Source organism: Somniosus microcephalus, chromosome 11 (genome assembly GCF_052327205.1).
Source record: "Somniosus microcephalus isolate GS21.2 chromosome 11, FLI_Smic_1.0, whole genome shotgun sequence".
In the NCBI taxonomy this organism is placed as follows: Eukaryota; Metazoa; Chordata; class Chondrichthyes; order Squaliformes; family Somniosidae; genus Somniosus; species Somniosus microcephalus.
Window position 1 is genome coordinate 235,975,845 of NC_140997.1, and position 26,207 is coordinate 236,002,051.

The 26,207-nt window shown below is 49.8% G+C and overlaps 1 protein-coding gene across 3 annotated transcripts in view; it reads left to right on the plus strand.

Moving 5' to 3' along the window:
- Nucleotides 1-26,207, plus strand: part of LOC147111358 (laminin subunit beta-2-like) — a 201,977-nt gene that overhangs the window by 65,722 nt on the left and 110,048 nt on the right. For all 3 annotated transcript variants that reach the window (XM_086002168.1, XM_086002166.1, XM_086002167.1), the window contains exons 4-9: nt 4,314-4,387; nt 5,930-6,118; nt 11,828-11,891; nt 16,760-16,962; nt 17,789-17,909; nt 24,087-24,275. In XM_086002168.1, the coding sequence (XP_085858294.1) occupies nt 4,314-4,387; nt 5,930-6,118; nt 11,828-11,891; nt 16,760-16,962; nt 17,789-17,909; nt 24,087-24,275 (840 nt within the window). The remainder of the gene's footprint in view (nt 1-4,313; nt 4,388-5,929; nt 6,119-11,827; nt 11,892-16,759; nt 16,963-17,788; nt 17,910-24,086; nt 24,276-26,207) is intronic.

Below are 26,207 nucleotides of genomic sequence, written 5' to 3' on the forward strand. Positions count from 1 at the left end.
GTGTTTAAACCCCTCCATTGCCTCGCCCCTTCCTACCTCTAACCTCGCCAACCTTACAACTGCCTCCACACTGAACTCTGCTACCCTTGACTCTGGCCTCTTGTGCACCCCCTACCCTCACTTTGCCCCACCATTGGCGGCCGTGCCATCAGCCAAATGATTGACCAGCCTGTCCAACCCTTGATGTGTGGGCTCACTCACAAATAATGGCCATTCGAGTGAGGAACTGTGCCCTGGCAAGAGTCCCAGCCTTCAGGAGACGGAGGAGAAAGGGAGTCAGAGTGAACTATCGACAGAAAGTATCTCTCTTCGGTTCTCCACTGAATGGCCGTGCACAGATGTTTGTGTGTTGTGCCCAGTCCTGAGGCGGTGAGGGAACAGTAGGGTTAGTGTGTAAGAAAGCTGCTTCTCCCAGAACAAACAGCATTCGACCGCTGCACTCTTCCTGTTTTTCTCCCTGGAATGTATGAATAGGCCAGATAGTGTCCGGAGCAGAATTGCAGCACGCTGCCACATATCACAGGAAAAATATATGTCTTGGGTTTATGCAGGGGCTGTTGGTTACTGGGACAAGCATTGTTACCTCCCCTCTCCTCATTGCTGCTCCCCAACACCGGAGTTAATCCTCGGGGCGGTTCTGTGCTGCTGTTTTCCATCTCTTCCCTATGGAATGCTGGAGGTTGGTCAGAGTATTTAGAGCAGCTCTTAGCGCCTGTCCCAGACGAAGATTTCTCCCTGATTCTCCCCCTCCCAGGGGTTCTGTGAGACGCACTCTGCAACTTTACCAAGTGCTTAATCTTCCTGTATGGACCTGAACAGTGAGCGTCAGTGGGATGTTGGGTCATGGGTGGCATCACAGCCAAGGTCTGATCCCTTCCACATGTTATATCCACACTGACACACACACACATTTACACTCACACACTCTCACACACACACACTCTCACACACACACACTCTCACACACATACTCATACACTCTCATATACATTCTCACATACTCGCACACACACACTCATAGACTCACACACACAGCTCATACTCATGCACACTCAACATGGACCAATTGGACTGAAGTCGATGAAAATAAAAATCAGGAGAGATGTCAAACAGGCAGCTGATTCACTACCATCCATTTTACACTACTGCACAGTCAAGATCTACCCTAGTGTGTGGGAGTGTGTGTGTGTAAAGTAATGTGTTGGAGAGTGTGAGTGTGTTTCAATCTGTGGGACGTTTTACTATGTTAAAGGCGCTATATAAATACAAGTTTTTGTTGTGTGTGTGCACATAAGGTGTGTGTGCAAACGTGAATGCATGTTCAAGAGTGGGTAACTGAAGTTGACATGCGCACACACACCATCACACACATTCTCTCATACACACTCACACACTCCCACTCACGAACATTCTTACGTTACCCACTCTTGAACATGCATACACGTTTGCACAGACACCTTATGTGCACACACACAACAAAAACAACAACTTGCATTTATATAGCGCCTTTCACGACCTCAGCCAATGAAGTGCTTTTTGAAGTGTAGTCACTGTTGTAATGTAGGAAACGTGGCAGCCAATTTGCGCACAGCAAGCTCCCACAAACAGCAATGTGATAATGACCAGATAATCTGTTTCACTGACGTTGGTTGAGGGATAAATATTGTCCAGGACACCGCGGAGAACTTTTCTTTGAAATAGTGGCCGTGGGATCTTTTACATCCGCCTGAGAGGGGAGACGGGGCCTCGGTTTAACATCTCATCCGAAAGACGGCACCTCTGACAGTGCGGCGCTCCCTCAGTACTGCCCCTCCGACAGTGCGGCGCTCCCTCAGTACTGCCCCTCCGACAGTGCGGCGCTCCCTCAGTACTGGCACTGGGAGTGTCGGCCTAGATTTTTATGCCCGAGTCTCTGGAGTGGGATTGGAACCCATAACCTTCTGACTCGGAGGCGAGAGAGCTACCCACTGTGCCACGGCTAACACCCTTACCACAACGGTTGAATTGATAGCGGAGATAGAGCTGGGTATCGTCTACATACGTGTAGAAGCGTGTTGAGCACACGTGTGCGGGATCAGGTGGGAATAACGTGAACTCATTCCCTCTTAATTTTTAATTCATCCCTCTGCTAAAGGCATTTATGGAAAGGAATTCCAGATTGTTCTTTAATGCATGTTCCTGACTCTCTACGTCAATGGAAAATTCTGAGGAATCTGCTCTGCAGTGAAACAGGCTGCACTGTCAGAGTGCTGTTACAGCTGAAACTTTGGTGGAGGAGGGGGAGGTGGGAGCGGTGGCGGGGGTGAGGTGGTCACACAGCCAGGAAGTTCAGCTGGGGGGTCTGTTCAGGGTCAGGCAGCAGCAGTGTGCATGCGATTCAATCACAGCCTTGTTTCGGCTAGATTCCTTCATGCAACAAGTCTTGCTATGGTGCGTATTGTGATCAGCAGGGAGTGCCAAGATATGGAGGGGCCTCCCAGGGCAAGCTTCAGTCAATTTGCTCCTTGTGTTATCTGTCTCGCTTCCTTTTGACTACACAGGTCCTTTAGCTGAAAGAAGAGATTGTCTTTAAACAGTCATCACTCCTCCCGCTCCCCTCTCCCCACTCCCCCCCCTCCCCTCTCCCAACTACCTCCACTCCCCCTCTCCCCACTCCCCCACCCCCACCAGGGGTAGCAGATTACACCCCGCCTGTTACACACCCCGCCCGTTACACACCCCGCCCGTTACTCACCCCCGCCCGTAACACACCCCGCCCGTAACACACCCCGCCCGTTACACACCCCGCCCGTTACACACCCCGCCCGTTACACACCCCGCCCGTAACACACCCCGCCCGTAACACACCCCGCCCGTAACACACCCCGCCCGTAACACACCCCGCCCGTAACACACCCCGCCCGTAACACACCCCGCCCGTTACACACCCCGCCCGTAACACACCCCGCCCGTAACACACCCCGCCCGTAACACACCCCGCCCGTAACACACCCCGCCCGTAACACACCCCGCCCGTTACACACCCCGCCCGTAACACACCCCGCCCGTAACACACCCCGCCCGTAACACACCCCCCGTAACACACCCCGCCCGTAACACACCCCGCCCGTTACACACCCCGCCCGTAACACACCCCGCCCGTTACACACCCCGCCCGTTACACACCCCGCCCATTACACACCCCGCCCGTAACACACCCCGCCCGTAACACACCCCGCCCGTTACACACCCCGCCCGTTACTCACCCCCGCCCGTTACACACTCCTTGCCCGTTATGCGACCCCCGCCTGTTATGCCCCCCCCCACCCACCCGTTACGCACCCGCCCGATTCTCCTTTTCTATTGAAATTAGTGGAGGGGAGTAACGGGCGGGCGTGTAACGGGCGGGGCAGGTAACGGGCGGGGCAGGTAATGGGCGGGGCAGGTAACGGGCGGGTGTGTAACGGGCGGGGCAGGTAACGGGCGGGGCAGGTAACGGGCGGGCGTGTAATGGGCGGGTGTGTAACGGGCGGGCGTGTAATGGGCGGGTGTGTAACGGGTGGGCGTGTAATGGTTGGGCGTGTAACGGGCGGGCCGTGTAATGGGCGGGGCGTGTAACGGGCGGGCGTGTAATGGGCGGGTGTGTAACGGGTGGGCATGTAATGGTTGGGCGTGTAACGGGCGGGCCGTGTAACGGGCGCGCGTGTAACAGGCACTACCCCCACCTCCAACGCAGTTCAATATCCTTTGGACCAGAGCAGAAATCAGACCTTCTTGCTCAATACTAACTGTGGGGGACTGCTTGAAACCCCAGGTCAATTAGACTGCTGCTGAGGGAAGTCTGAGGGGAATCCTACTCTTTGAATATGTTTCCTGCTCTTTGGCGAATGGCTTCCTGTTGTATTACGATACTTGAGCTAATAGGGTGTGAGTGCGACAGAAACTTTGCACCTGTGACAATTCCAAGTATGTCGAGATCTTTATCAAATATAATAAAAGGTCACTGACAGGTTTAGAAAGTGCGATTGTGTTGCCTGCTCTCTGAACTCTCCACTGTCCCAACCTTTGTAGAATGCCCCTTACCGCACCAGTCTAGCATTTCCGAATTACCACCTTAGCCCTCTGTAACCTCTGAGTCAAATCGGAATTAGGTGCCATGTTGTGCTGTGAGTTCGACTACGTACTGGACTGAAGTGTCCCGAACTTGTTGCTCATCGGACTCTCCCGCCAGCACAGTGGAGCCTCTCAGCCGAGGCCGGTCCTGGTCCCGGGTCCCCAACCATTCCTGGCCGATCCCTTGGACTTGCCGAGGCTGATGGATTTTTTTCCTGCAGGTGTGTCGAATGTCCATTTACGTCTGGACCTGGAGGCTGAATTCCACTTCACCCACCTCATCATGACGTTTAAGGTAGGCATGCAAGCGCGCAGGGTTAACTGCCCCCTGAAGTGGCCTAGCGAGGCACCCAGCTGTATCAAATCCATGACCAGCGGTTCAAGAAGAAGGCTCACCACCACCTTCTCAGGGCGATCAGGGATGGGCAATAAACGCCGGCCTTGCCAGCGACGCCCACATCCCAAGAAAGAATAATGCAAAAAAATCCTCACATCTGTAGGACCCCTGTCTGAATACAAGCCAAGGGTACAAGGGGTACTGGTGGGTAGGGGGTGTGTTGCTGGATCAGTGATCTCGAGAACATGAGTTCAAATCCCACCATAGTGAAAAATCTGGAAATGAGAAGCTGCTACGACTGACCAGCTGGGAGTTTGGGCAGTTTGTGAGCAACAATCACAGCTTCCTCATCTCGGGCGTAGCGACCTGCAGTGTGTGAGCTGGAGCTGAGCTTTGTTTGGGACTGACTGGAGCCAAGTGGTTGTTGGTTGGTCTCGAGATCAATGGCTAGCTGGAGGGAGCCTCGATTGGGAGGCCCACGGCGATTTCTTCACCTCAAAGCCGGGCTCAGTAAAAGTGACCATGAAGCTGTCGGATTGTCCTTGAGGGAAGGAAACCTGCCGTCTTTACCCGGTCTGGGCCTATATGTGACTAGTCCTCTGAAACAAGCCCCTCAGTTGTATCAAAACCGCCACCAGTGGTTCAAGATAAGGGCCACCACCACCTTCTCAGGGTAATTAGGGACGGGCAATAAATGCTGGCCTTGCCAGCGACACCCACATCCCCAGGAGATTTTTTTTTTAATCCTTTGTGTTGCCCAAGAGCGGCATACACCCTTTTGTGTTCAAGTCCCTGGAGTGGGACTGGAACCCATAACCTTCTGACTCAGAGGCGAGAGAGCTACCCACTGTGCCACGGCTGACACCCTTACCACAGCAGTTAAATTGATAGCGGAGATAGAGCTGGGTATCCTCCACATACGTGTAGAAGCATGTTGAACACACGTGTGCGGGATCAGGTGGAAATAACATGAGTTCATTCCCTCTTACTTTTTCATTCACCCCTCTGCTAAGCCACACAAGCCAAGACGGCCTCGGGTTTGATCCCTGGTCTGTGCTGATCTCAGCTGGGGCAGGAGAAAGGACACTAAAGTTGGCCTCAGCACCTCTGGTCTCAGGAAAATAAGCCAGGGTTCCTACTGTCCTATTAAACTTCACACCCCTCCATCCATAGAAAGTGCATGTTCAGACATCAAGTGAGGACAACATCGGGTTCAACTGTGGAGCCTCCACAGTCGAATAGTATGTTGCCGCTCACTCGGTTTGACTGTAATGATTCCACAGTCGAATAGCATGTTGCCCCTCACTTTTGTTTGGCTTTGATGCCTCCACAGTTGAATATATTGTCACCGCTCACTTGAATCCCACATGAAGATCAGCCACTTGGGTGAGTTACTGGTGGGCACCTGTAGCACCCAGTAAGAGTTAGCAAAGAAGGAGAGGAAATTAGAGGGAAAGACTTGAAGGAGCAAAGCGTGTAATTGGGATTGTCTCTCCACAGACCTTCAGACCGGCTGCCCTGTTGATTGAGCGCTCGGCAGACTTTGGCCACACGTGGCAGGTCTATCGGTACTTCAGCTACGATTGTGCCTCTGATTTCAAGAACGTGTCACGGGGGCCCCTGAGAAAGGTGGATGACGTCATCTGTGAATCGCGCTACTCCGACATTGAGCCTTCGACTGAGGGAGAGGTGAGTGACAAAACAAACACTTGTTCAGGGATGCGAATAGGTGCAATGCACTTCTTGGACTCCCCGGTCTGCCTTCAGAACTTGAGGCCATAATCCAGGCCGACACTCCCAGTGTAGTACTGAGGGAGAGCCACACTGTTGGAGGGGAGGGGATCCATGGGGGGGGTCCACGGGGGCGGGGGAGGGGACCACGGGGGGGGAGGTCCATGGGGGCAGGGGAGGGGACCATGGGGGGGTGGGGTCCACGGGTGGGGGGGAAGGGTCCACGGGGAGGGGGGTCCACGGGGGCAGGGGAGGGGACCACGGGGGCAGGGGAGGGGACCACGGGCGGGGTGGGGGGGCCGGAGGGGGGTCCACGGTGGGGGGAGGGGATCACGGGGGGGTGGGGTCCACGGATGGGGGGAGAAGGGTCCGCGGGGAGGGGGGTCCACGGGAGGAGCGTCTACTGGGAAAGGACTCCTCGGGGAGCGGGGAGAAGGCCTAATCCAGATAGGGATGTATTTTTCTTTCCACTTGTTCTCAACAGTTTACATTCTGATTGTAGTGTATGTACTTTGCAGAAGGAACTATATTCTGCAGCCCCTGTATACTGCAGTACCAGTAGTGACCACCCCTGTATATAAGCCTGTGTAGTAACTTTGCATAGCTAGTTCCAGTTTGTCTCCACTCAGTAAAGACCTGTTATAACCAACTCCTGCAGTCCGTGTCTCAATTACACACGGACATAATACTGGCGACGAGCAGATCCGAACTTACCTACAGTCTGCACCACCTCATGGGGATCCATCCCTGAAGCGAAGTTGTCAGAGGTCGAGGCCAGAAGGAAGAAAGAAAAAAATAAAATAAAATAAAACAATCAGAAGAAACGGGCGTCGACCGTGGGCAACCGCCTCTGATTCATCGGAGTTGAAGATTTGCAGGAGAGGCTGTCGAGAGCGGGGCTTGGTTATCCTGTCGATGGTGTTCCAGCTAATCGGGCTGGTGGCAGGTAGTACACTGATCCTTCCTGGGCTGCGGCGGGCTAGAGCTTGATCGGGTGGCTTTTCAACGGGGCCGAGCAGCGTTGTCGGGAAGAGGAGAGAGAGAGAGAGAGAGAGGGTGGAGCACACAGCCGGTGCTACGAAGCCGGGCAGCGTACAGACCCGAGAAGAGGGAGGAAAGTGTCCCGCAGGGTTGCTCCGACGACGGGGACATAAAAGAAATTAGAAGCACAGAAAGCCGCGAGGAGCTGCAGTTTGCCACGAGAACCGCGGAGAGCGGCGTTAGCAGCAGCGCGGGGGGAAGTGCGCGAAGACCATAGGGCGTCGCCATCAAGGCGTAAAACGCCAGCAACAGCGCTAGCAGCAGCGGAGAAGACGGAAGTCGCGGGAGGCGCCATTTTGTTAAATCGGGGAAGAAGGCAAAGCGCGGTAGGCGCCATCTTAGATTTCCAAGATGCCGAAGACTGGCAATATCACTGCCTTCGATAATGCAATAGAAGACTGGACCACGTATGTGGAAAGAGTCGAAGTATATTGCGAGGCAAACGAAGTAGCCGATGAGAAAAAGGCATCGGTACTACTAAACTTAATGGGCGCAAGAACGTACGGCCTATTGCGGAACCTGATTACTCCAGCCAAACCGATGGCGAAGAGTTTTAACGAAATTGTTGATATCCTACAGGAACACATAAATCCTACACCGCTGCTGATAGCAGAAAGATTTAAATTCCACAGGAGAAATCAGCATAAAGATGAGAGCAATGCTGATTACCTTACGGAACTACACAAGCTATCAAAGCACTGCCAGTTCAAAGCAGGACTGGCAGATACCCTACGGGACAAATTTGTCTGTGGACTCCTGAGTGAAGGAACCCAGAAGAGGTTACTCTCAGAAAAAGAGCTGACGCTAGATAAGGCTTTCAGCGTGGCAGTATCGTACGAAGCAGCAGCAAGGGGAGCTGCGGAAATACAGCAAAAGCCACAGGAATACGGCACCCACGAAATGACACGGGGATTTGAAAAATGTTATCGCTGCGGCAGAACAACCCATGGCCAGAAGGACTGCTGGTCCAAGGACAAAATATGCAGGCAATGCGGAAAGATGGGACACATTGCACGAGTTTGCAGGTCTGGGAAGAAGACTAACGACAACAAAAAGGCTACTAAGGAACAGTACAGGAAAGTACAAAAGATGACGGACAGTAGTTCCGAAGACCAGATGAGCGATAGTGAATCCGGGAACAAGAGACTAAGCTGTCTCAAACTTCACAACGTAATCGCAAAAGAGGATCACCGAACCATTTGGGTCACCCTCACGATAGCAGGGTCCCAAGTCAAAATGGAATTGGATACAGGATCAGCCCTGACCGTCATGAATCGACGAGACTACGAGCGGCTATTCTCACACATACCCTTGAAAGAGACATCCATTGTCTTGAAGACGTATACGGGGCAAAAAGTATACCCCAGAGGGAAAATAAGGGTGCCTGTCGAATACAACGGCAAGGAATACAGAAATTGTATCTGTACATACTTCAAGATGGTGGACCACCGTTATTGGGACGTGAATGGATCAGAAAGATAAGTTTAGACTGGCACTCCATTCACGCACTGACGGTGGCTGGTAAAAAGGATGACGACGCCACACCTGGACGATTGTCAAAAATCTTAGCTAACGCCAAAGAGGTATTTCAACAAGAACTGGGAACTCTTAAAGGCGTAACCGCCTCGATAAAAATAGAAGAGAATGCAATTCCCAAGTTTTTCAAAGCAAGACCGGTACCATATGCAATTCGCCCAGCCGTCGAGGCAGAGCTGGAGAGTCTGGAGAATGCAGGCGTGTTATCTAAGGTAGACTGGAGCGAGTGGGCGACACCCATCGTTCCTGCCATGAAGAAAACGTTAAACAATAAGTCTGAGGAGCCAAGGAAGGTTCGCATCTGTGGGGACTTCAAGGTGATGGTAAACCCAGTCCTTCACACAGTACAATATCCTCTCCCGAGGATAGAAGATATTTTCACCTCACTATCTGGAGGGAAGCGTTTTACAAAAATTGACCTAGCACAAGCATATTTGCAGATGGAGGTTGAAGAAACCTCTAGGAAGTATCTCACGATAAACACTCACAAAGGTCTTTACCAGTACAATCGACTGGTATTCGGAGTAGCATCAGCTCCGGCAATATGGCAAGGAGCGATGGAACAAGTCCTGCAAGGGATTCCGGGGACTCAGTGTTACTTGGACGACATCCTAGTGACAGGTGAAGATGACAGTGAACACCTTGCCAACCTAGAGCAGGTGCTCACTAGACTAAGAGAACATGGGCTACGAGCCAATCGCCCCAAGTGCAAGTTTTTTAAGAAACAGATATCGTATTGTGGCCACGTGATTGATGAAGAGGGGTTACATAAGTCCCCTGACAAAATTGAAGCGGTAGTTAAGGCTCCAGCGCCTGAAAATGTGTCGCAACTGAGGTCATTCCTCGGATTGGTGAATTACTACCATAAGTTTTTGCCGAATTTGTCCACAATTCTGCACCCACTGAACGCCCTGCTACAAACTGGAGTAGCGTGGAAATGGAGCGATGAATGTAAGCGGGCCTTTCAGAAAAGTAAAGACCTAATCACTTCAAGAGAAGTATTGGCTCACTAAACCCATCACTACCGATAAGACTGGCGTGTGATGCATCTCCCTACGGCATTGGAGCGGTACTGTCACATAAATTCCTTGATGGTTCAGAGAGGCCGATAGCTTTTGCGTCACGCTCGTTAACTTCAGCCGAGCGTAACTACGCCCAGATTGACAGAGAGGCCCTCAGCCTGGTGTGGGGGGTGAAGAAGTTCAATCACTACCTGCACGGTCAGAAATTTACTCTACTAACTGATCATCAACCTCTTGTCTCCATTTTCGACCCTCAGAAGGGCGTCCCGATAATGACAGCACAACGGCTACAGAGGTGGTCCCTTTTCCTAGGGGCACACCAATATGACATCGAGTACAAAGGAACTAAACAGCATGGGAATGCTGATGGATTGTCGCGCCTACCGTTGCCGATGGTGGAAGAAGCACCTGCAGTGGATCCAGTGGAGATATTCCACTCGACCATAGTCGAATGTCTACCTGTGACGAATGCAAACATAGAAAAGGAAACACGAAATGACCCGACACTCTCCTGGGTCTATGATTTAACGGTGAAGGGATGGCCAGCACATGGCGAACCACTGTTGCCAGCATTCTTGCCGAGAAGAGAACAGCTGTCAGTGTGCAGAGGAACCTTGATGTGTGGATCCAGATTAGTAATTCCACCCAAATTGAAGGATAGAGTGCTCAATGAGCTTCATGAGGGTCATCTGGGAGGGGTAAAAATGAAGAACTTAGCCAGAGCGTTTGTGTGGTGGCCGGGAATCGATAGAGAAATCGAAGAGATGACCAAGAGCTGTACAGGATGCCAGAAGGTCCAAAACGCCCCACCATAAGCCCCTCTACATCCATGGGAGTGGCCCTCATCTCCATGGCAAAGGGTGCACATTGATTTTGCTGGTCCATTTATGGACTCGATGTTTTTAATTGCGGTGGATGCACATTCAAAGTGGCCAGAGGTAATAAAAATGTCCTCAACCACCACAGAAAAAACTATCACAGTCTTACGAACCATATTCGCCAGAAATGGGCTGCCTGAACAGATTTGCTCCGACAATGGACCACAGTTTGTGTCTGAAGAGTTCCGGAGGTTCTTAAAGAACAATGGTGTTAAGCATTACACATCCGCCCCATATCATCCAGCCACCAATGGATTGGCTGAGAGGTTCGTTCAAACATTCAAGAAGGCTATCAAGGCAATGTGTAATGAAGACATAACCCTACAACACAAGGTGGATAACTTCTTGTTTGCCTACCGGAATGCGACACATGCGGTTACCAACCAAACTCCAGCCATGATGTTCTTCAATCGAAGACTACGATGCCGCTTGGATTTGGTTAAGCCAAACATCAGAAGAGATGTGGCGAACAGGCAGTTTAAGAATATGAATGAAAGGCCGACCAGGAGTTTTAAGATAGGTCAACCAGTTTTGGCCCGGGACTACCGCACAGAGAAATGGCAGCCAGGAATGATCTGTACATGGCAAGGACCTCTAATGTATACCGTGGACGTTGGAGAGAGCATTGTAAGACGCCATGCTGACCAGATTCTAGAGTCACTGGAAAACGTCAATTCCACACCACGATCCGATACCCCTGGTGATGAAACCGAAATACCAATTGCATCTACCTCAGAATCGGGAATATTGGAAGCAGACGAACCCAACAACGACGTTGATTCCGAATCAACTCTGCCAGAAGAACCTGATACCCCAAAGAGGCGTTATCCAGACAGAATCAGGAAGCCTCCTCAAAGACTGAACTTATAATTGCTTAACTTCAGCTAATGTATATGACAACTGTAATTGTAAATATATTATTTAATTATTAATCGAATGTTATGTACTGTTTAGCTAAAAGGGGAGGAATTGTAGTGTATGTACTTTGCAGAAGGAACTATATTCTGCAGCCCCTGTATACTGCAGTACCAGTAGTGACCACCCCTGTATATAAGCCTGTGTAGTAACTTTGCATAGTTTGTTCCAGTTTGTCTCCACTCAGTAAAGACCTGTTATAACCAACTCCTGCAGTCCGTGTCTCAATTACACACGGACATAATACTGATTAAAGTTGTTTTCTTTCTTTGCAGGTGATCTACAGAGTTCTGGACCCAGCGATTTCCATTAAAGACCCCTACAGTCCTCAGATCCAGAGTAAGTTCTGTGCTTCTCGCTCATGGCTCCTCCCAGGTGAAGCATTGTATCGGCAGAGCTGGCCCAGAAACAGCTGTGGCTGACCTTTGAAAGTAATTCATTGCTTGGGGTGTCCTGAGGGCACGAAGGGAGCTATCAACGCATGGTCTTTGTCTGTTTCTTTTATAGGACACACACAAGGAAGGCCAGGTCCCAACTTCGATCCTCGGTTTGCTAGCTGGTCTCCGCTCAGATGGCAGTAGGGACTAGAATTGGTTTAGGAAGGGGAGAAAAATCAGTCAGGGTTCCTGTCCCTGATTGAGATCCATCAGTATGTGACTAGTCTGCCAGAGGAATAGAATGGCGGACAGGCTCGAAGGGCTGAATGGCCTACTAATCTTCTCATGTTCTTCACACATGAAGAATGGGCCCTTGCGGGAGGTAACGGAGGGGCAACTGGCACCCATGGGAGTGCATCCCGAGGCGAGTGCGTGCCCTGAGGAGGGGAGAATACTGGAACAGGAAGAAGTCAGTCAGAAGCTAAACAAGTGACTACCTGGGGACACTGGGCAGTTCCTGAAGGAGACCAGTGGTGACCTTCGGCCATCAAAGCTTGCGTTTAGCACGAGGTCCCATCTATAGATTCCCATTCTTTATAATGGAGGAGCAGCGGCGGGGGGGAGGGGTTAATGAAGAGGCACATATGTTTTATACAGCTCAAGCATAACCTCTCTGCTCTTATATTCTATGCCTCGACTAATAAATGAAAGTATCTTGTATGCCTTAACCACCTTATCTACCTGTCCTGCTACCTTCAGGGATCTGTGGACATGCACTCCAAGGTCCCTTTGTTCCTCTGCACTTCTCAGTATCAATTGCGGGGGGTACACACCAGTAAATGGGGAATTGGGGATGGTACCAGCAAATGGGGGAATTGGGGAGGGCACCAGTGAATGGGGAAACATAGGAACAGGAGGAGGCCATTGAGCCCCGCCATTCAATGAGATCATGGCTGATCTGCGACCTAACTCCATTTACCCGTCTTTGGCCCATATCCCTTAATACCTTTGGCTAACAAAAATCTGTCAATCTCAGATTTAAAATTAACAATTGACCCAGCATCAATTGCCGTTTGCGGAAGAGAGTTCCAAACATCTACCACCCTTTGTGTGTCGAAGTGTTTCCTAATTTCACTCCTGAAAGGTCTGGCTCTAATTTTTAGACTCTGCCCCCTAGTCCTAGAATCCCCAACCAGCGGAAATAGTTTCTCTCTTATCTACCCTATCTGTTCCCCTTAATATCTTGAAAACTTCGATCAGATCAACCCTTAACCTTCTAAATTCCAGGGAATACAACCCTAGTTTGTGTAATCACTCCTCGTAATTTAACCCTTGGAGTTCGACTCCAATTGGATACCAGACCTGTTTGGCGTGCTTGAGACCAGACAAGTCTGTGCAGTTCATTAGGCTAGCCTCAAAATCTAATTCCCCCTCAATCGCCTAGTCCCTCAAAGATCTGTCCAACTCTCCCTCAAATGTTCTCACACTCTCTGGGCAGTCCACTCCACACACTCACCGCTCTCGGAATGACTGCGCACATTCCCTCTGGTATTGGAGTTTGTGCCAAGCCCTTCAGAATCTTGAATCTGCCCTGAGCCTTCTCTCCAAAATAAAAATCCCAGGCACTTCAACCTCTCTTCATATCACAAAAGCCTTAAGTTGACTATCAGTTTGGTTGCCCTTTCTACATTGCCTCCAGTGTTTGATAACCTTGTATGTTTAGCCTTACATGGACTATGACCCACCCATCCAGTCTCCCAAGGGAAATACTAACTCTGGGTAGAACTAACAAGGGGAAAAACTAACTTGTAACTCAACTCCAGTGTGTTAGTAGTATATAGAAATATGAAGGACAAGTTTCACAGGCTCTTACATTTAATAGTAATGACTACACTTGGTAAGAAAACAAGTGTTGGGTCTGAAGTATGGTAAATGTGGGATTCATTAGTCAGTCGGTGTTAGTGCGTGCGTTGTGTAACACATTCACACACAATATCCATCTCTGCTTCTCTCCCACCCACTCACAACTTTGGGACCATCCCAGGGTGTGTTGTTGTTGGCCAGTTGCCAGTAAATGTTTTCCGTGTGTGATGACTTTTAATCCACTCCCTTCATTCAGGAAAAGTGAGTGGAAGAGGTCAGCTATGGAGAGTTTCTCTGACCGCCAGTGTGACTGACTCTTTCCTCTTTGTTTGCTGTGGGATCCAGTGTTGAAGCTATTGGCTGTGTAGTTTCACTGTTTATTCCATTAGTGTGAGGGTTTTCGTCTTTCAAAGTAACAGAATCACAGTCTTCACAACCTGCCCTGCCACCTTCAAAAACTTGTGTACGGACACCCCCCGGTCTCTGTTCCTGCACCCCCTTTAGGATTGTACCCTTTAGTTTATATTGTCTCTCCTCATTCTTCCTACCAAAATGTATCACTTCACACTTCCCTGCATTAAATTTCATCTGCCACGTGTCTGCTCATTTCACCAGTCTGTCTGTGTCCTCCTGAAGTCCGTTACTATCCTCCTCACTGTTTACTACATTGTTGAGTGTTGTATCATCTGAAAACTTTGAAATTATGCCCTGTATACCCAGTCCAGGTCATTAATATATATCAAAAAGAGCAGTGGTCCTAATACCGACCCATGAGGAACCCCACTTCCCTCCAGTCTGAAAAACAACCCTTCACCACTACTCTCTGCTTTCTGTCCCTCAGCCAATTTTGTATCCATGCAGCCACTGTCCCTTTAATCCCATGGGCTTCAATTTTGCTAACAAGTCTATTATGTGATACTTTGTCAAACGCCTTTTAAAAGTTCATATACACAACATCAACCGCACTATGCTCATCAACACTCTCCGTTACTTCATCAAAGAACTTGATCAAGTTAGTCAAACACGATTTGCCTTTAACAAATCCATGCTCACTTTATTAGCCGATACTTTACCTAGTGCCAATTAACTTTCTCCCACATTATTATCTCAAAGTTTCCCCACTACTGACGTTAGGCTGACTGGCCTCTGGTTTCCGGGTTTATCCCTCTCCCCTTTTTTAAATAGGGGTGTAACATTTGCAATCCTCCAGTCCTCTGGCATAATTCCCATATCTTAGTTCCACCCTTACTTCCCTCAGCAACCTAGGATGTATTCCACCCAGACTGGGTGACTTTTCTATTTTGAGCGCTGCCAACCTTTTAAGTACCTCTTCTTTATCTATTTTTATCCTATACAATATCGTACCTGTGCCGGCTCTTTGAAAGAGCTCTCCAATTAGTCCCACTCCCCTGCTCTTTATCCATAGCCCTGAATAATCCAGGCCGACACTCCCAGTGCAGTATTGAGGGGATGCTGCACTGTCGGAGGGGTAGTACTGAGGGAGCATTGCACTGTCGGAGGGGCAGTACTGAGAGAGCGCCGCACTGTCGGAGGGGCAGTACTGAGGGAGCGCCGCACTGTCGGAGGGCCAGTACTGAGGGAGCGCCGCACTGTCGGAGGGCCAGTACTGAGGGAGCGCCGCACTGTCGGAGGGGCAGTACTGAGGGAGCGCCGCACTGTCGGAGGGGCAGTACTGAGGGAGCGCCGCACTGTCGGAGGGGCAGTACTGAGGGAGCGCCGCACTGTCGGAGGGGCAGTACTGAGGGAGCGCCACACTGTCGGAGGGGCAGTACTGAGGGAGTGCTGCACTGTCGGAGGGGCAGTACAGAGGGAGCGCTGCACTGTCGGAGGGGCAGTACTGAGGGAGCGCTGCACTGTCGGAGGGGTAGTACTGAGCGAGCGCTGCACTGTCGGAGGGCCAGTACTGAGGGAGCGCTGCACTGTCGGAGGGGCAGTACTGAGGGAGTGCTGCACTGTTGGAGGGCCAGTACTGAGGGAGCGCCGCACTGTCGGAGAGGTAGTACTGAGGGAGCGCCGCACTGTCGGAGGGGCAGTACTGAGGGAGTGCCGCACAGTCGGAGGGGCAGTACTGAGGGAGCGCCGCACTGTCGGAGGGGCAGTACTGAGGGAGTGCCGCACTGTCGGAGGGGCAGTACTGAGGGAGTGCTGCACTGTCGGAGGGGTAGTACTGAGCGAGCGCTGCACTGTCGGAGGGGCAGTACTGAGGGAGCGCTGCGCTGTCGGAGGGGTAGTACTGAGCGAGCGCTGCACTGTCGGAGGGGCAGTACTGAGGGAGTGCTGCACTGTCGGAGGGTCAGTACTGAGGGAGCACTGCACTGTCGGAGGGGCAGTACTGAGGGAGTGCTGCACTGTCGGAGGGGCAGCACTGAGGGAGCACTGCACTGTCGGAGGGCCAGTACTGAGGGAGCGCTGCACTGTCGGAGGGGCAGCACTGAGGGAGCACTGCACTGTCGGAGGGCCAGTACTGAGGGAGCGCTGCACTGTCGGAGAGGTAGTACTGAGGGAGTGCTGCACTGTCGGAGGTGCTGTCTTTCGGATGAGATGTTAAACCGAGGCCCCGTCTGCCCTCTGAGGTAAAAGATCCCATGGCATTATTGGAAGAAGAGCAGGGGAGTTCTCCCCGGTGTCCTGCCAACATTTATCCCTCAACCAACACCTAAAATAGACTATCTGGTAATTAATCTCATTGCTGTTTGTGGGATCTTGCTGTGCACAAATTGGCTGTCGCATTTCCTACATTACAACAGTGACTACATTTCAAAAAGTACTTCATTGGCTGTGAAGTGCTTTGGGCCGTCCTGAGGTGGTGAAAGGTCTGATATAAGTGCAAGTTCTTTCTATCCAAATTCGAATGTTCTTGTGCTGTTTGCTGTTCTATTCTTGTATTGTGATGCCAGCTATTGGGTAGTACACGTCTCTCACTGTTTCACTCTTTCTTTATTGAAGATTTATTGAAGATTACCAACCTGCGTGTGAATTTCACCAAGTTGCACACCCTGGGAGATAACCTGCTCGATTCCCGCCACGAGATTAAAGAGAAATATTACTACGCCATGTATGAGTTGGTGGTGCGAGGAAACTGCTTCTGCTATGGGCACGCCAGCGAGTGTGCCCCCATTGACAGCATCCGAGGAGATATCGAAGGAATGGTACAGCGATCCCTTTACAAATATTCATTTGAGATTCTTAAAAGGCAGATTGAGACAACAACTGTCTCGGGTCACGCATGGGGAATGACCACTTGGGTGAAGCACCAGGGGTCAATTAGCACCCAGCGAGGGTCAGAGTGGAGGGAGGGAAGGTGAGCACAATAAGGCCAAGAGAAGCAGAGTTCAGCAGATTCCAACATACAACTACTTGTATTTATCCAGCGCCTTTAACTTAGTAAAACCTCCCAAGGCGTTTCACAGGAGCGATTATCATACACAATCTGACACCGAGCCACATGAAGAGATATTCTGACAGGTGAACAAAAGCTGGGTCAAAGAGCTGGGTTTCAAGGAGCGTCTTGAAGGAGGAGAGAGAGGCGGAGAGGTTTAGGGAGGGATTCCAAAGCTTAGGGCCTCGACGGCTGGACGCATGGCCGCCAATGGTGGAGCAAGGGGAGTGGGGATATACATTTAAGGCAGTGTCTCAGGTTGATAAGACTGTAAAAAGAAAACGAAGGGAATTCTAGATTTTGTCATAAGATATAGAATATAACAACCAAGAGGTAATGATGAGCAGATATAAAACTTAATAAGACATTGGTTAGAGTACTGGGTGGACAACATGGAGGTTATTAAGGCTTTAGATTAGAATTATTCTACTAGGATGCTTTCTGGTATAAGGAAATACACCCGAGGTCATCAATTCAGATAAATGGTAATGGTTTATTTTTAAATGATTCCGATCTTTCCACGCCCAGGCGATGCGGTATACCCGCTGACCCTGGAATCAATAACGTTTGAGTGACTGTTTCCCTTTGTGTGGCAGGTTCATGGCAAATGTGTGTGCAATCACAACACAAACGGGTTAAACTGCGAGAAATGTGACGACTTTTATAACGAGCTGCTCTGGAAACCAGCCGAGGGACGGAACACCAACGCGTGCAAACGTAAGTATTAGCAGAGATTTCAGGCATGGGAGTTGATGGGACAATATATTGAACGCTCTGCGGGTTTGTGCAGTGTGTGTGTGGTACAGAGAGACAAGACTGGCGCTGTCCCAGATTCAGTCAGAGACCAGGCACAGACCAAGCACTGGGTTCATTTCTAGAGGGATGAAACTGAAGAGCAATGTTAAAGCTGTATCGAACCTTGGTTTGCCCACACTTGGAGAACGGTTCTGGGCTCCATATTATAAAATGGATGCCGAAGCACTGGAGAAGGATGGTACCAGAGCTGACAGGAAAGATTGAACAGGCCAGGGCTCTTTTCTCTGGAAAAGAGAAGGCTGAGGGGTGACCTGGCTTTTAAGATAATGAAAGAGTTTGATAGGGTAGACGTAAAGAAACTGTTTCTACTTGTGGGGGAGACCAGAACTAGGGGCCATCAATATAAGATAATCACTAATAAATCCAACAGGGAGTTCAGGAGAAACTTCTTTACTCAGAGAGTGGTGAGAATGTGGAACTCGCTGCCACAGGGAGTGGTTGAGGCGAATAGCAGAGATACATTTAAGGGGAAGCTGGATAAACACATGAGGGAGAAAGGAATAGAAAGATATGGTGCTACGGTTAGATGAACTAGGGTGGGAGGAGGCTCATTTGGAGCATAAACATTGGTATAGACCAGTTAGGCCAAATGGCCTGTTTCTGTGCTGTAGACTCGATGTAAGACTAGGCTGAGGTTGCTGATCTCAGCCCGGATGTAAGAATTGGCCTCCGTGCTCTTGGTTTAGGGATGGAAGCCTGGCTTCCCCCTGGAAAGGTTGGATACTAGGGAGGACCAAATCAGGCCTTGCAATGATGCCTCCCCTTCCCCAAGGTTCAATTGCCAGCTAACACTCAACTATCCAAACTGGCCTTCAAAGGACGGGCTCTTGAGTGAAGTACCGGAGAGTTAATTGATTCAAGAGGTAACCAGGTGATTTTTGGAGAGGAGAGATATGGTGGGTCGGTGGGGTTAAGGGATATGGGGGAAGGTGGGGTTGAGGGATATGGGGGAAGGTGGGATTGAGGGACGTGGTGGGTCGGTGGGATTGGGGGAGGTGGTGGGTCAGTGGGATTGGGGGAGGTGGCGGGTCGGTGGGATTGGGGGACGTGGCGGGTCGGTGGGATTGGGGGACGTGGGTCGGTGGGATTGGGGGACGTGGTGGGTCGGTGGGAGTGGGGGAGGTGGTGGGTCGGTGGGTAAGTAGGATTACGATCTATCTAAAAGTGGCAGGTTTGTTGGCCCTAATGGCCTTTTCCTGTTCCTAAAACTTGTTTATTCTCTAAGAGATCCCCGTCATGGCTTCTCCCCAATCTTTCAGGCACATAAAGTTCTGGGTGGAGTGAGGTCAGTGTGACTCACAGTGAGCGTCTTTCCCCAGGGTTTGCTCTCAGGTCTGTCTGCAGTTGTTTATGCCAAGGGCTGTAAATTACTGAGTGTTAAGCTGAGCTTTATTCCAGCTGGGGTCAGCGGGAGATCCCCGTTTGCTGCCTCTGTTATCCTGGTACAAATAACCAAATCCGAGCCATGAGATCCAGCACTAGGAGCTTTCATAGAATCATAGATTCTTACAGCATTAAAGGAGGCCATTCGGCCCATCGTGCCTGTGGCGGCTCTTTGACAGAGCTGTTCCAATTTAGTCCCACACCCCAGCTTTCTCCCCAGAACCTGTCAAATCAGTCCTCTTCAAGTACATGTGCATTTGTTTTTTGAAAGTTCCTATAGAATCTGCTGACATCAACCGTCCATAACAACCCTCTATGTGAAGAAATTTCTCCTCGTTTCCCCTCTAGTTCTTTTGCCAACTATTTTAAATCTACGGCCTCTGGTTACTGACCCAGTTGCCAGTGGAAACAGTTTCTCCCCACTTGCTCTATTAAAACCCCTCGTAATTTTGAACACCTCTATTAAATCTCTTAACCTTCTCTGCTCTCAGGAGAACAATCCCAGCTTCTTCAATCTCTCCACATAACTGAAGTTCCTCATCCCTGGTATCATCCTGGTAAACCTCCTCTGCCCTCTCTCCAAGGCTTTGACATCCTTCCTAAAATGCGGTGCCCAGAATTGTACACAAAACTCCAGCTGAGGCCTAACCAGTGATTTGTAAAGGTTCCTTGTTTTTGTATTCAATGCCCCTATTTATAAAGCTGAGTATCCCATACGCTTTCTTAACCACCTTATCAACTTGCCCTGCCACCTTCAAGAATTTGTGAATATGCACCCCCAGGTTCCTCTGCTATTGCACCCCCTCAAACTAGTACCATTTAGATTATACTGCCTCTCCATGTTGTTCCTCCCAAAGTGCATCACTTCACACTTCATGCAGTGAATTGTATCTGCCATGTGTCTGCCCATTTCACAGTCTGTCTGTGTCCTCCTGAAATCTGCTACTATCCAGGTTTGTATCATCCGCAAACTTCAAAAGTGTACTCCCTACACCCAAGTCAGAGTTATAACGGCACAGAAGGAGGCCATTCGGCCCATCGAGTCCGTGCCGGCTCTCTGTAGAGCAATCCAGTCAGTTCCATTCCCCCGCTCTATCCCCGTAGCCCTGCAAGTTTATTTCCCTCAAGTGCCTATCCAGTCTCCCCTTGAAAACATTGAGTGTCTCCGCTTCCACCACTTCCGTCGGCAGCGAGTTCCAGGTCCTCGCCACTCACTGCGTAAAACAGTTTTTCCTCACATCCCCCTGTATCTCTTGCCCAAAACCTTAAATCTGTGTCCCCTAGTCCTTGTACCATCAACTAGTGGGAACAGCCTTTCCCCGTCTAGCCTATCCAAACCCGTCATAATCTTGTACACCTCTATCAAATCACCCCTCAACCTCCTTTGCTCAAATGAAAACAAATCCAGCTTCTCCAACCTGTTCTTGTAGCTAAGATCCCCCATCCCCGGAACCATTCTGGTAAATCTCCTCTGCACCCTCTCAAGGGCCTTCACATCCTTCCTAAAGTGTGGTGACCAGAACTGGACGCAATACACCAGTTGTGGCCTAACCAGTGTTTATAAATGTTCAGCATAACTTCTCTACTTTTGTACTCAATACCTCTATTTATGAAGCCCAAGATCCCATATGCTTTGCTAACCACTCTCTCAATATGTCCTGCCACCTTCAGGGACCTATGCACATTAACTCCCAGGCCCCTCTGTCCCTGCACTCTTTAAAATTGTGCCATTAAGTGTATATTGCCTCTCCCTCTTCCTTCTGCCAAAATGCATCACCTCACACTTCTCTGTATTAAATTCCATCTGCCACTTGTCTGCCCATTCTGCTAGCCTTTCTATGTCCTGTTGCAGTCGATTGGTATCATCCTCACTGTTTGCCACACCCCCAAGTTTGGTGTCATCGGCAAATTTAGAAATTCTACTCTGTATTCCAATGTCCAGGTCATTTATATATATATATGTCAAAAAAAGCAGTGGCCCCAGCAATGACCTTTGGGGAACACCACTGTCTACCATCCTCCAGTCTGAAAAACAGCCATTTACCACAACTCGCTGTTTTCTGTCCTTAAGCCAATTCCTTATCCAAGCTGCCGCTGACCCACCTATTCCATGAGCCTCAATTTTGTTAACCAGCCTTCTATGTGGTACTTTGTCAAACGCCTTCCTAAAATCCATGTAGACAAAATCCATTGCATTCCCTTCGTCAATCCTCCCTGTTACTTCATCAAAAAATTCAATTAGATTAGTCAAACACGATCTGCCTTTTACAAATCCGTGTTGGCTCACCTTAATTAGCTTAAACCTCTCCAAGTGCCCGTTAATGTTTTCCTTGATTATTGTTTCTAAAACTTTACCCACCACTGATGTTAAACTGACCGGCCTGTAGTTACTAGGATTGTCCTTACACCCTTTCTTGAACAATGGTGTCACATTTGTCACTTTCCAATCCTCGGGCACCTCCCCCGCATCTAGGGAAGATTGGAAAATTATGGCAAGCCCTTCCGCTATCTCCTCCCCCAATTCCCTTAGCAACCTGGGATGCAAGCCATCTGGACCAGGCGACTTATCCACTCTAAGCATACCCAGCCTTTCTAGTACATCCTGTCTATCGATTTTCACCCCTTCCATTGCTTCTACTTTTTCTACTTCTACCGATATTTTGTCAGCATCCACCTCCTTAGTAAACACTGATACAAAGTACTCAGAGTATTCTAGCCTTGCCCTGCGCCTCTAAGCATATAACACCTTCTTTGTCTCTAATAGGCCCCACCCCGCCTCTTACTACCCGCTTACTGTTTACATGCCGGTAGAAGATTTTTGGGTTCCCTTTTATATTCTTCCCTACGACACTGGTTCCGACATGAGATTTCTGTCTCTGATTTTCTGCAGTCATTCTATTCCCTTCACATCTGGAAGGCTGCACCTAATTCGGGCCATGTTTACAGTTGCAGAAGCGACTGTCTACTCCTCTCGCTATCAAATCCCCAGTTGCATTGCATTATCTCTTTCCCCTTGGAGTAACCACTTGCTCCGCGTTGCCATGGCACCGCTCGTGATTTCCTCCCTGAGTCACTGTCGTATTATACACCCATTGGATAACCTCACACCCTCGGGCTGTCCTGTATTCTCTCCACTTCAATTGAATTCACATTTCTCGTGTCCCCCCAGTGGATGATCGCACACCTGTGCCTGATTATCCCCTTCTAAGGTGTCAGCCGTGGCTTAGTAGTAGCACTCTCACCTCGGAGTCAGCAGGTTGTGGCTTCAAGCCGCACTCCAGAGACTCGAGTCCCATAATCCCAGGCTGACACTCCCAGTGCAGTACTGAGGGAGCGCTGCACTGTCGGAGGTGCCGTCTTTCGGATGAGACGTTAAACCGAGGCCCCGTCTGCTCTCTCAGGTGGATGTAAAAGATCCCATGGCCACTATTTCGAATAAGAGCTGGGGAGTTCTCCCCGGTGTCCTGGGGCTAATATTTATCCCTCAATCAACATCACTAAAAAGCAGATTATCTGGTCATTATCACATTGCTGTTTGTGGGAGCTTGCTGTGCGCAAATTGGCTGCCGTGTTTCCTACATTACAACAGTGACTGCACTCAAAAGTTCTGTAAAGCACTTTGGGACTTCCTGAGGTGGTGAAAGACGCTATATAAATGCAAGTTCTTTCTTTTCCTGCCCCAGGATGATCGGGGTCCTCTTTAAATATGCAGATCAGGATGTAATTGGAGTCGATCTGCTGTTTTAAGCTGACGCCTGACCGGGGGAGCAGTGACAGCTTCGCCGCTTGCTCCCCCCCCCCACACGACCTCTCCCTGCCCCCGTTTAGGTATGGACTCGCTCACTTTATACTCTTTCTTATCACTGTTGTATGGCAGCTCTCTTTTGTTTCCCAGCTTTCTCGTGTGCTTTATTGCAGGTGTCTGAGCAGCTGGTGCCTCTTTGCTGCTAGTGTCCTTCCAATCAGCGCTGGTAAACATCAACTACCTTTCAGCATATTCTTTCCCTTTCTAAAGGCTTTCAAACTTCCACAGACCTCTTTCCTACATGGAACCTCAGTGTTCCGCAAACAGGCTCGTGCTCGTGCTCGCGATCTGATTCGTTCCCACACAGGCTCCGTTCCAAACGTCCCAGACACTGATTATCTATTTCAAAATATTATGGTTTTAAAACTAGGTAAACTGCATTATTATCTTTCTTAAGATGAAAAGGGAGCACTTCACACAGTTACAATTAAAACAACAGCACTGTATTATGACACTGACAGAGAATCCGTTTGCTGCAGTATCCCTGATTAACCCTTTCCAACCTAGTCTCTGACATTCTCCCACAGTGTCAGGAGTTAGTTGATGTGGGCAGGTCTGACACTCTCGCTGTCACAATCCATTTTTACTGTTCCCACCCCCGCCCCCCCCCCCCGCCACCTGTTTTCCACCAGACGGGTGTGGGTGGGGGGTTATGGGGTCACTATGTCACGTTGGTAAGATTGCCCCATATTGGGAATGTCCTCTTGCTGCTTTGCTGGTGCTTGAAATCTGTCATAAATGAAGATTAAACTGATTTTTAACAAAATATACGCACCTCAAATTAATTCAAGGTGGGCGACGGGCTTTGGGAGCTTTGAGAGATGTGATCAGGTTCTGTGTAGATCCGGGCTGGGATTTCCTAAACTTTACCGAGCCTCCTTTGTTTACAGGATGTAATTGTAACAATCACTCGGGGAAGTGTCACTTCGACATGGCGGTGTACTTAGCCACGGGAAACATGAGCGGAGGTGTGTGCGACAAGTGTCACCACAACACGATGGGCAGGAACTGCGAGATGTGCAAACCCTTTTATTACCAGGACCCATCCAGAGACATTCGGGACCCCAGAGTCTGTGTCCGTGAGTATTGAAGGGGCTTCACAGTGGGGAAATTGAGCGTCGGTGGGGAGGGGGATCAGCACTTTTCTCACTGATCACGTTACGCGACATAGATCTGACAACAGTCCCGGTTTTAACCTGGGTTGGGAGGTGGGGGTCGGGAATATCAGGGGTCGAAGCGGGCGGTGATCCGTCCAACTCCCCTGATTTTAACTCCCAGGCCACAATGCCCCCTCGTGGACTCACGCCCGAAGCCGGTGGGGATGGCACTGAGCCCAACAGGCGGAAGTGGGAAATGTGCGGCCATAGGCCGGCGGGGAGCCATGGAAATTCTCTCCAGCAAGGTAATTGAGAGGGGCGGGGGGAGGTCCGGGGCAGAGTCAACTCCTCCCAGCACAACAAGATTTACCTGGGCCTCTTCTGGCCTGATCCTGGTGTCCGCCAGAGGAACTGTACAGACCTTAGTTGCCCTGTGGTTAAAATCACGTCGTGTCTGAATGATGTGATTTTGCCATTGAGATCCGCCGGCCCACCCATCCCTCCGCTTTGCTGTCTCAAAGCCAAACAATCACCAGTTAAAATTGGGGTCGCCTTATCTGAGGAAGGATGTTCTTGCCATGGAGGGAGTGCAGCAAAGATTCACCAGGCTGATACCTGGGATGGCAGGAATGACGTATGAGGAGAGATTGGGTCGATTAAGCTTATATTCACTGGAGTTTAGAGGAATGAGAGGGGATCTCATTGAAACTTATAAAATTCTAACAGGACTGGACAGACTAGATGCAGGAAGGATGTTCCCGATGGCGGGGAATCCAGAACCAGGGGTCACAGTCTAAGGATAAGGGGTAAGCCATTTAGGACCGAGATGAGGATGAATTTCCAGAGAGTGGTGAACCTGTGGAATTCTCTACCACACAAGGCAGTAGAGGCCAATTCATTAAATATATTCAAGAAGGAGTTGGATATATTTCTTAAGGCTAAAGGGATCAAGGGATGTGGGGAGAAAGCAGGGACAGGGTACTGAATTTAGATGATCAGCCATGATCTCATAAAATGGCGGAACAGGCTCGAGGGGCCGAACGGCCTACTCCTGCTCCTATCTTCTATGTTTCTATGAATGGGGTGGGTAGGGTTCGGGAATGGTGCGGGAGTTTAACCCTACCCCCTCCTCTCATCCCACGCCCAACAGCTAGACTGGGTTAAAATCCCACCCAGTGGTGCTGAGGGAGGAAAGAAAAATTCAGATGAAAATGGCAGTGGTGTCATCAGCATGTTTTTTTGAGGGGGGGTGGTGGTGGGAAATGAGTTTCCAAACAAAACTATTTCAAATGGTCCATTTTTCAAATAGTGATTTCACAACAAGGTTCAAACAGAAAAATTCTTACTTCCATCAATCTAACAATTCAAATAAAGCAAAGGAAATGAACGATCAGTCTTATTAGAGAAAAGCTCTAAAACATTAAGTCCAACTGCTGGTTCTGTGCCGCTAGTCGATCAGTAACGTCACTCTGATATTTGGAAGCATTGGTCAACATTTAGAAGCCCAAGCCCAACTAATTGGGTTTTCACCGGTCGGATTACAGAACTGACCAGCTCCAGAAGGACATCCCTTGTTTCAATCAGGTGATCAAAGGCACCTTCCATCGAAAGATGGAGCAGCGCAAGTAAAAAAATAAATCACACAAATTTCGGGGGGTGTTTGAACCCCCATTAAAATCGCACCCGGTGGTGCTGGGGGAGGGAAGGAAAAATCACAGAAAACGGCAGTGGTGTCAGCGGCTTTTTTTTGGTGAGGGGGAATACACTGTATTTCAGAAGGAGATCGATAGATTTCTCGACACAAAAGTCATCAAGGGGTATGGGGAGAGAGCGGGAATATGGTATTGAGATAGAGGATCAGCCATGATCATATTGAATGGCGGAGCAGGCTCAAAGGGCCGAATGGCCAACTCC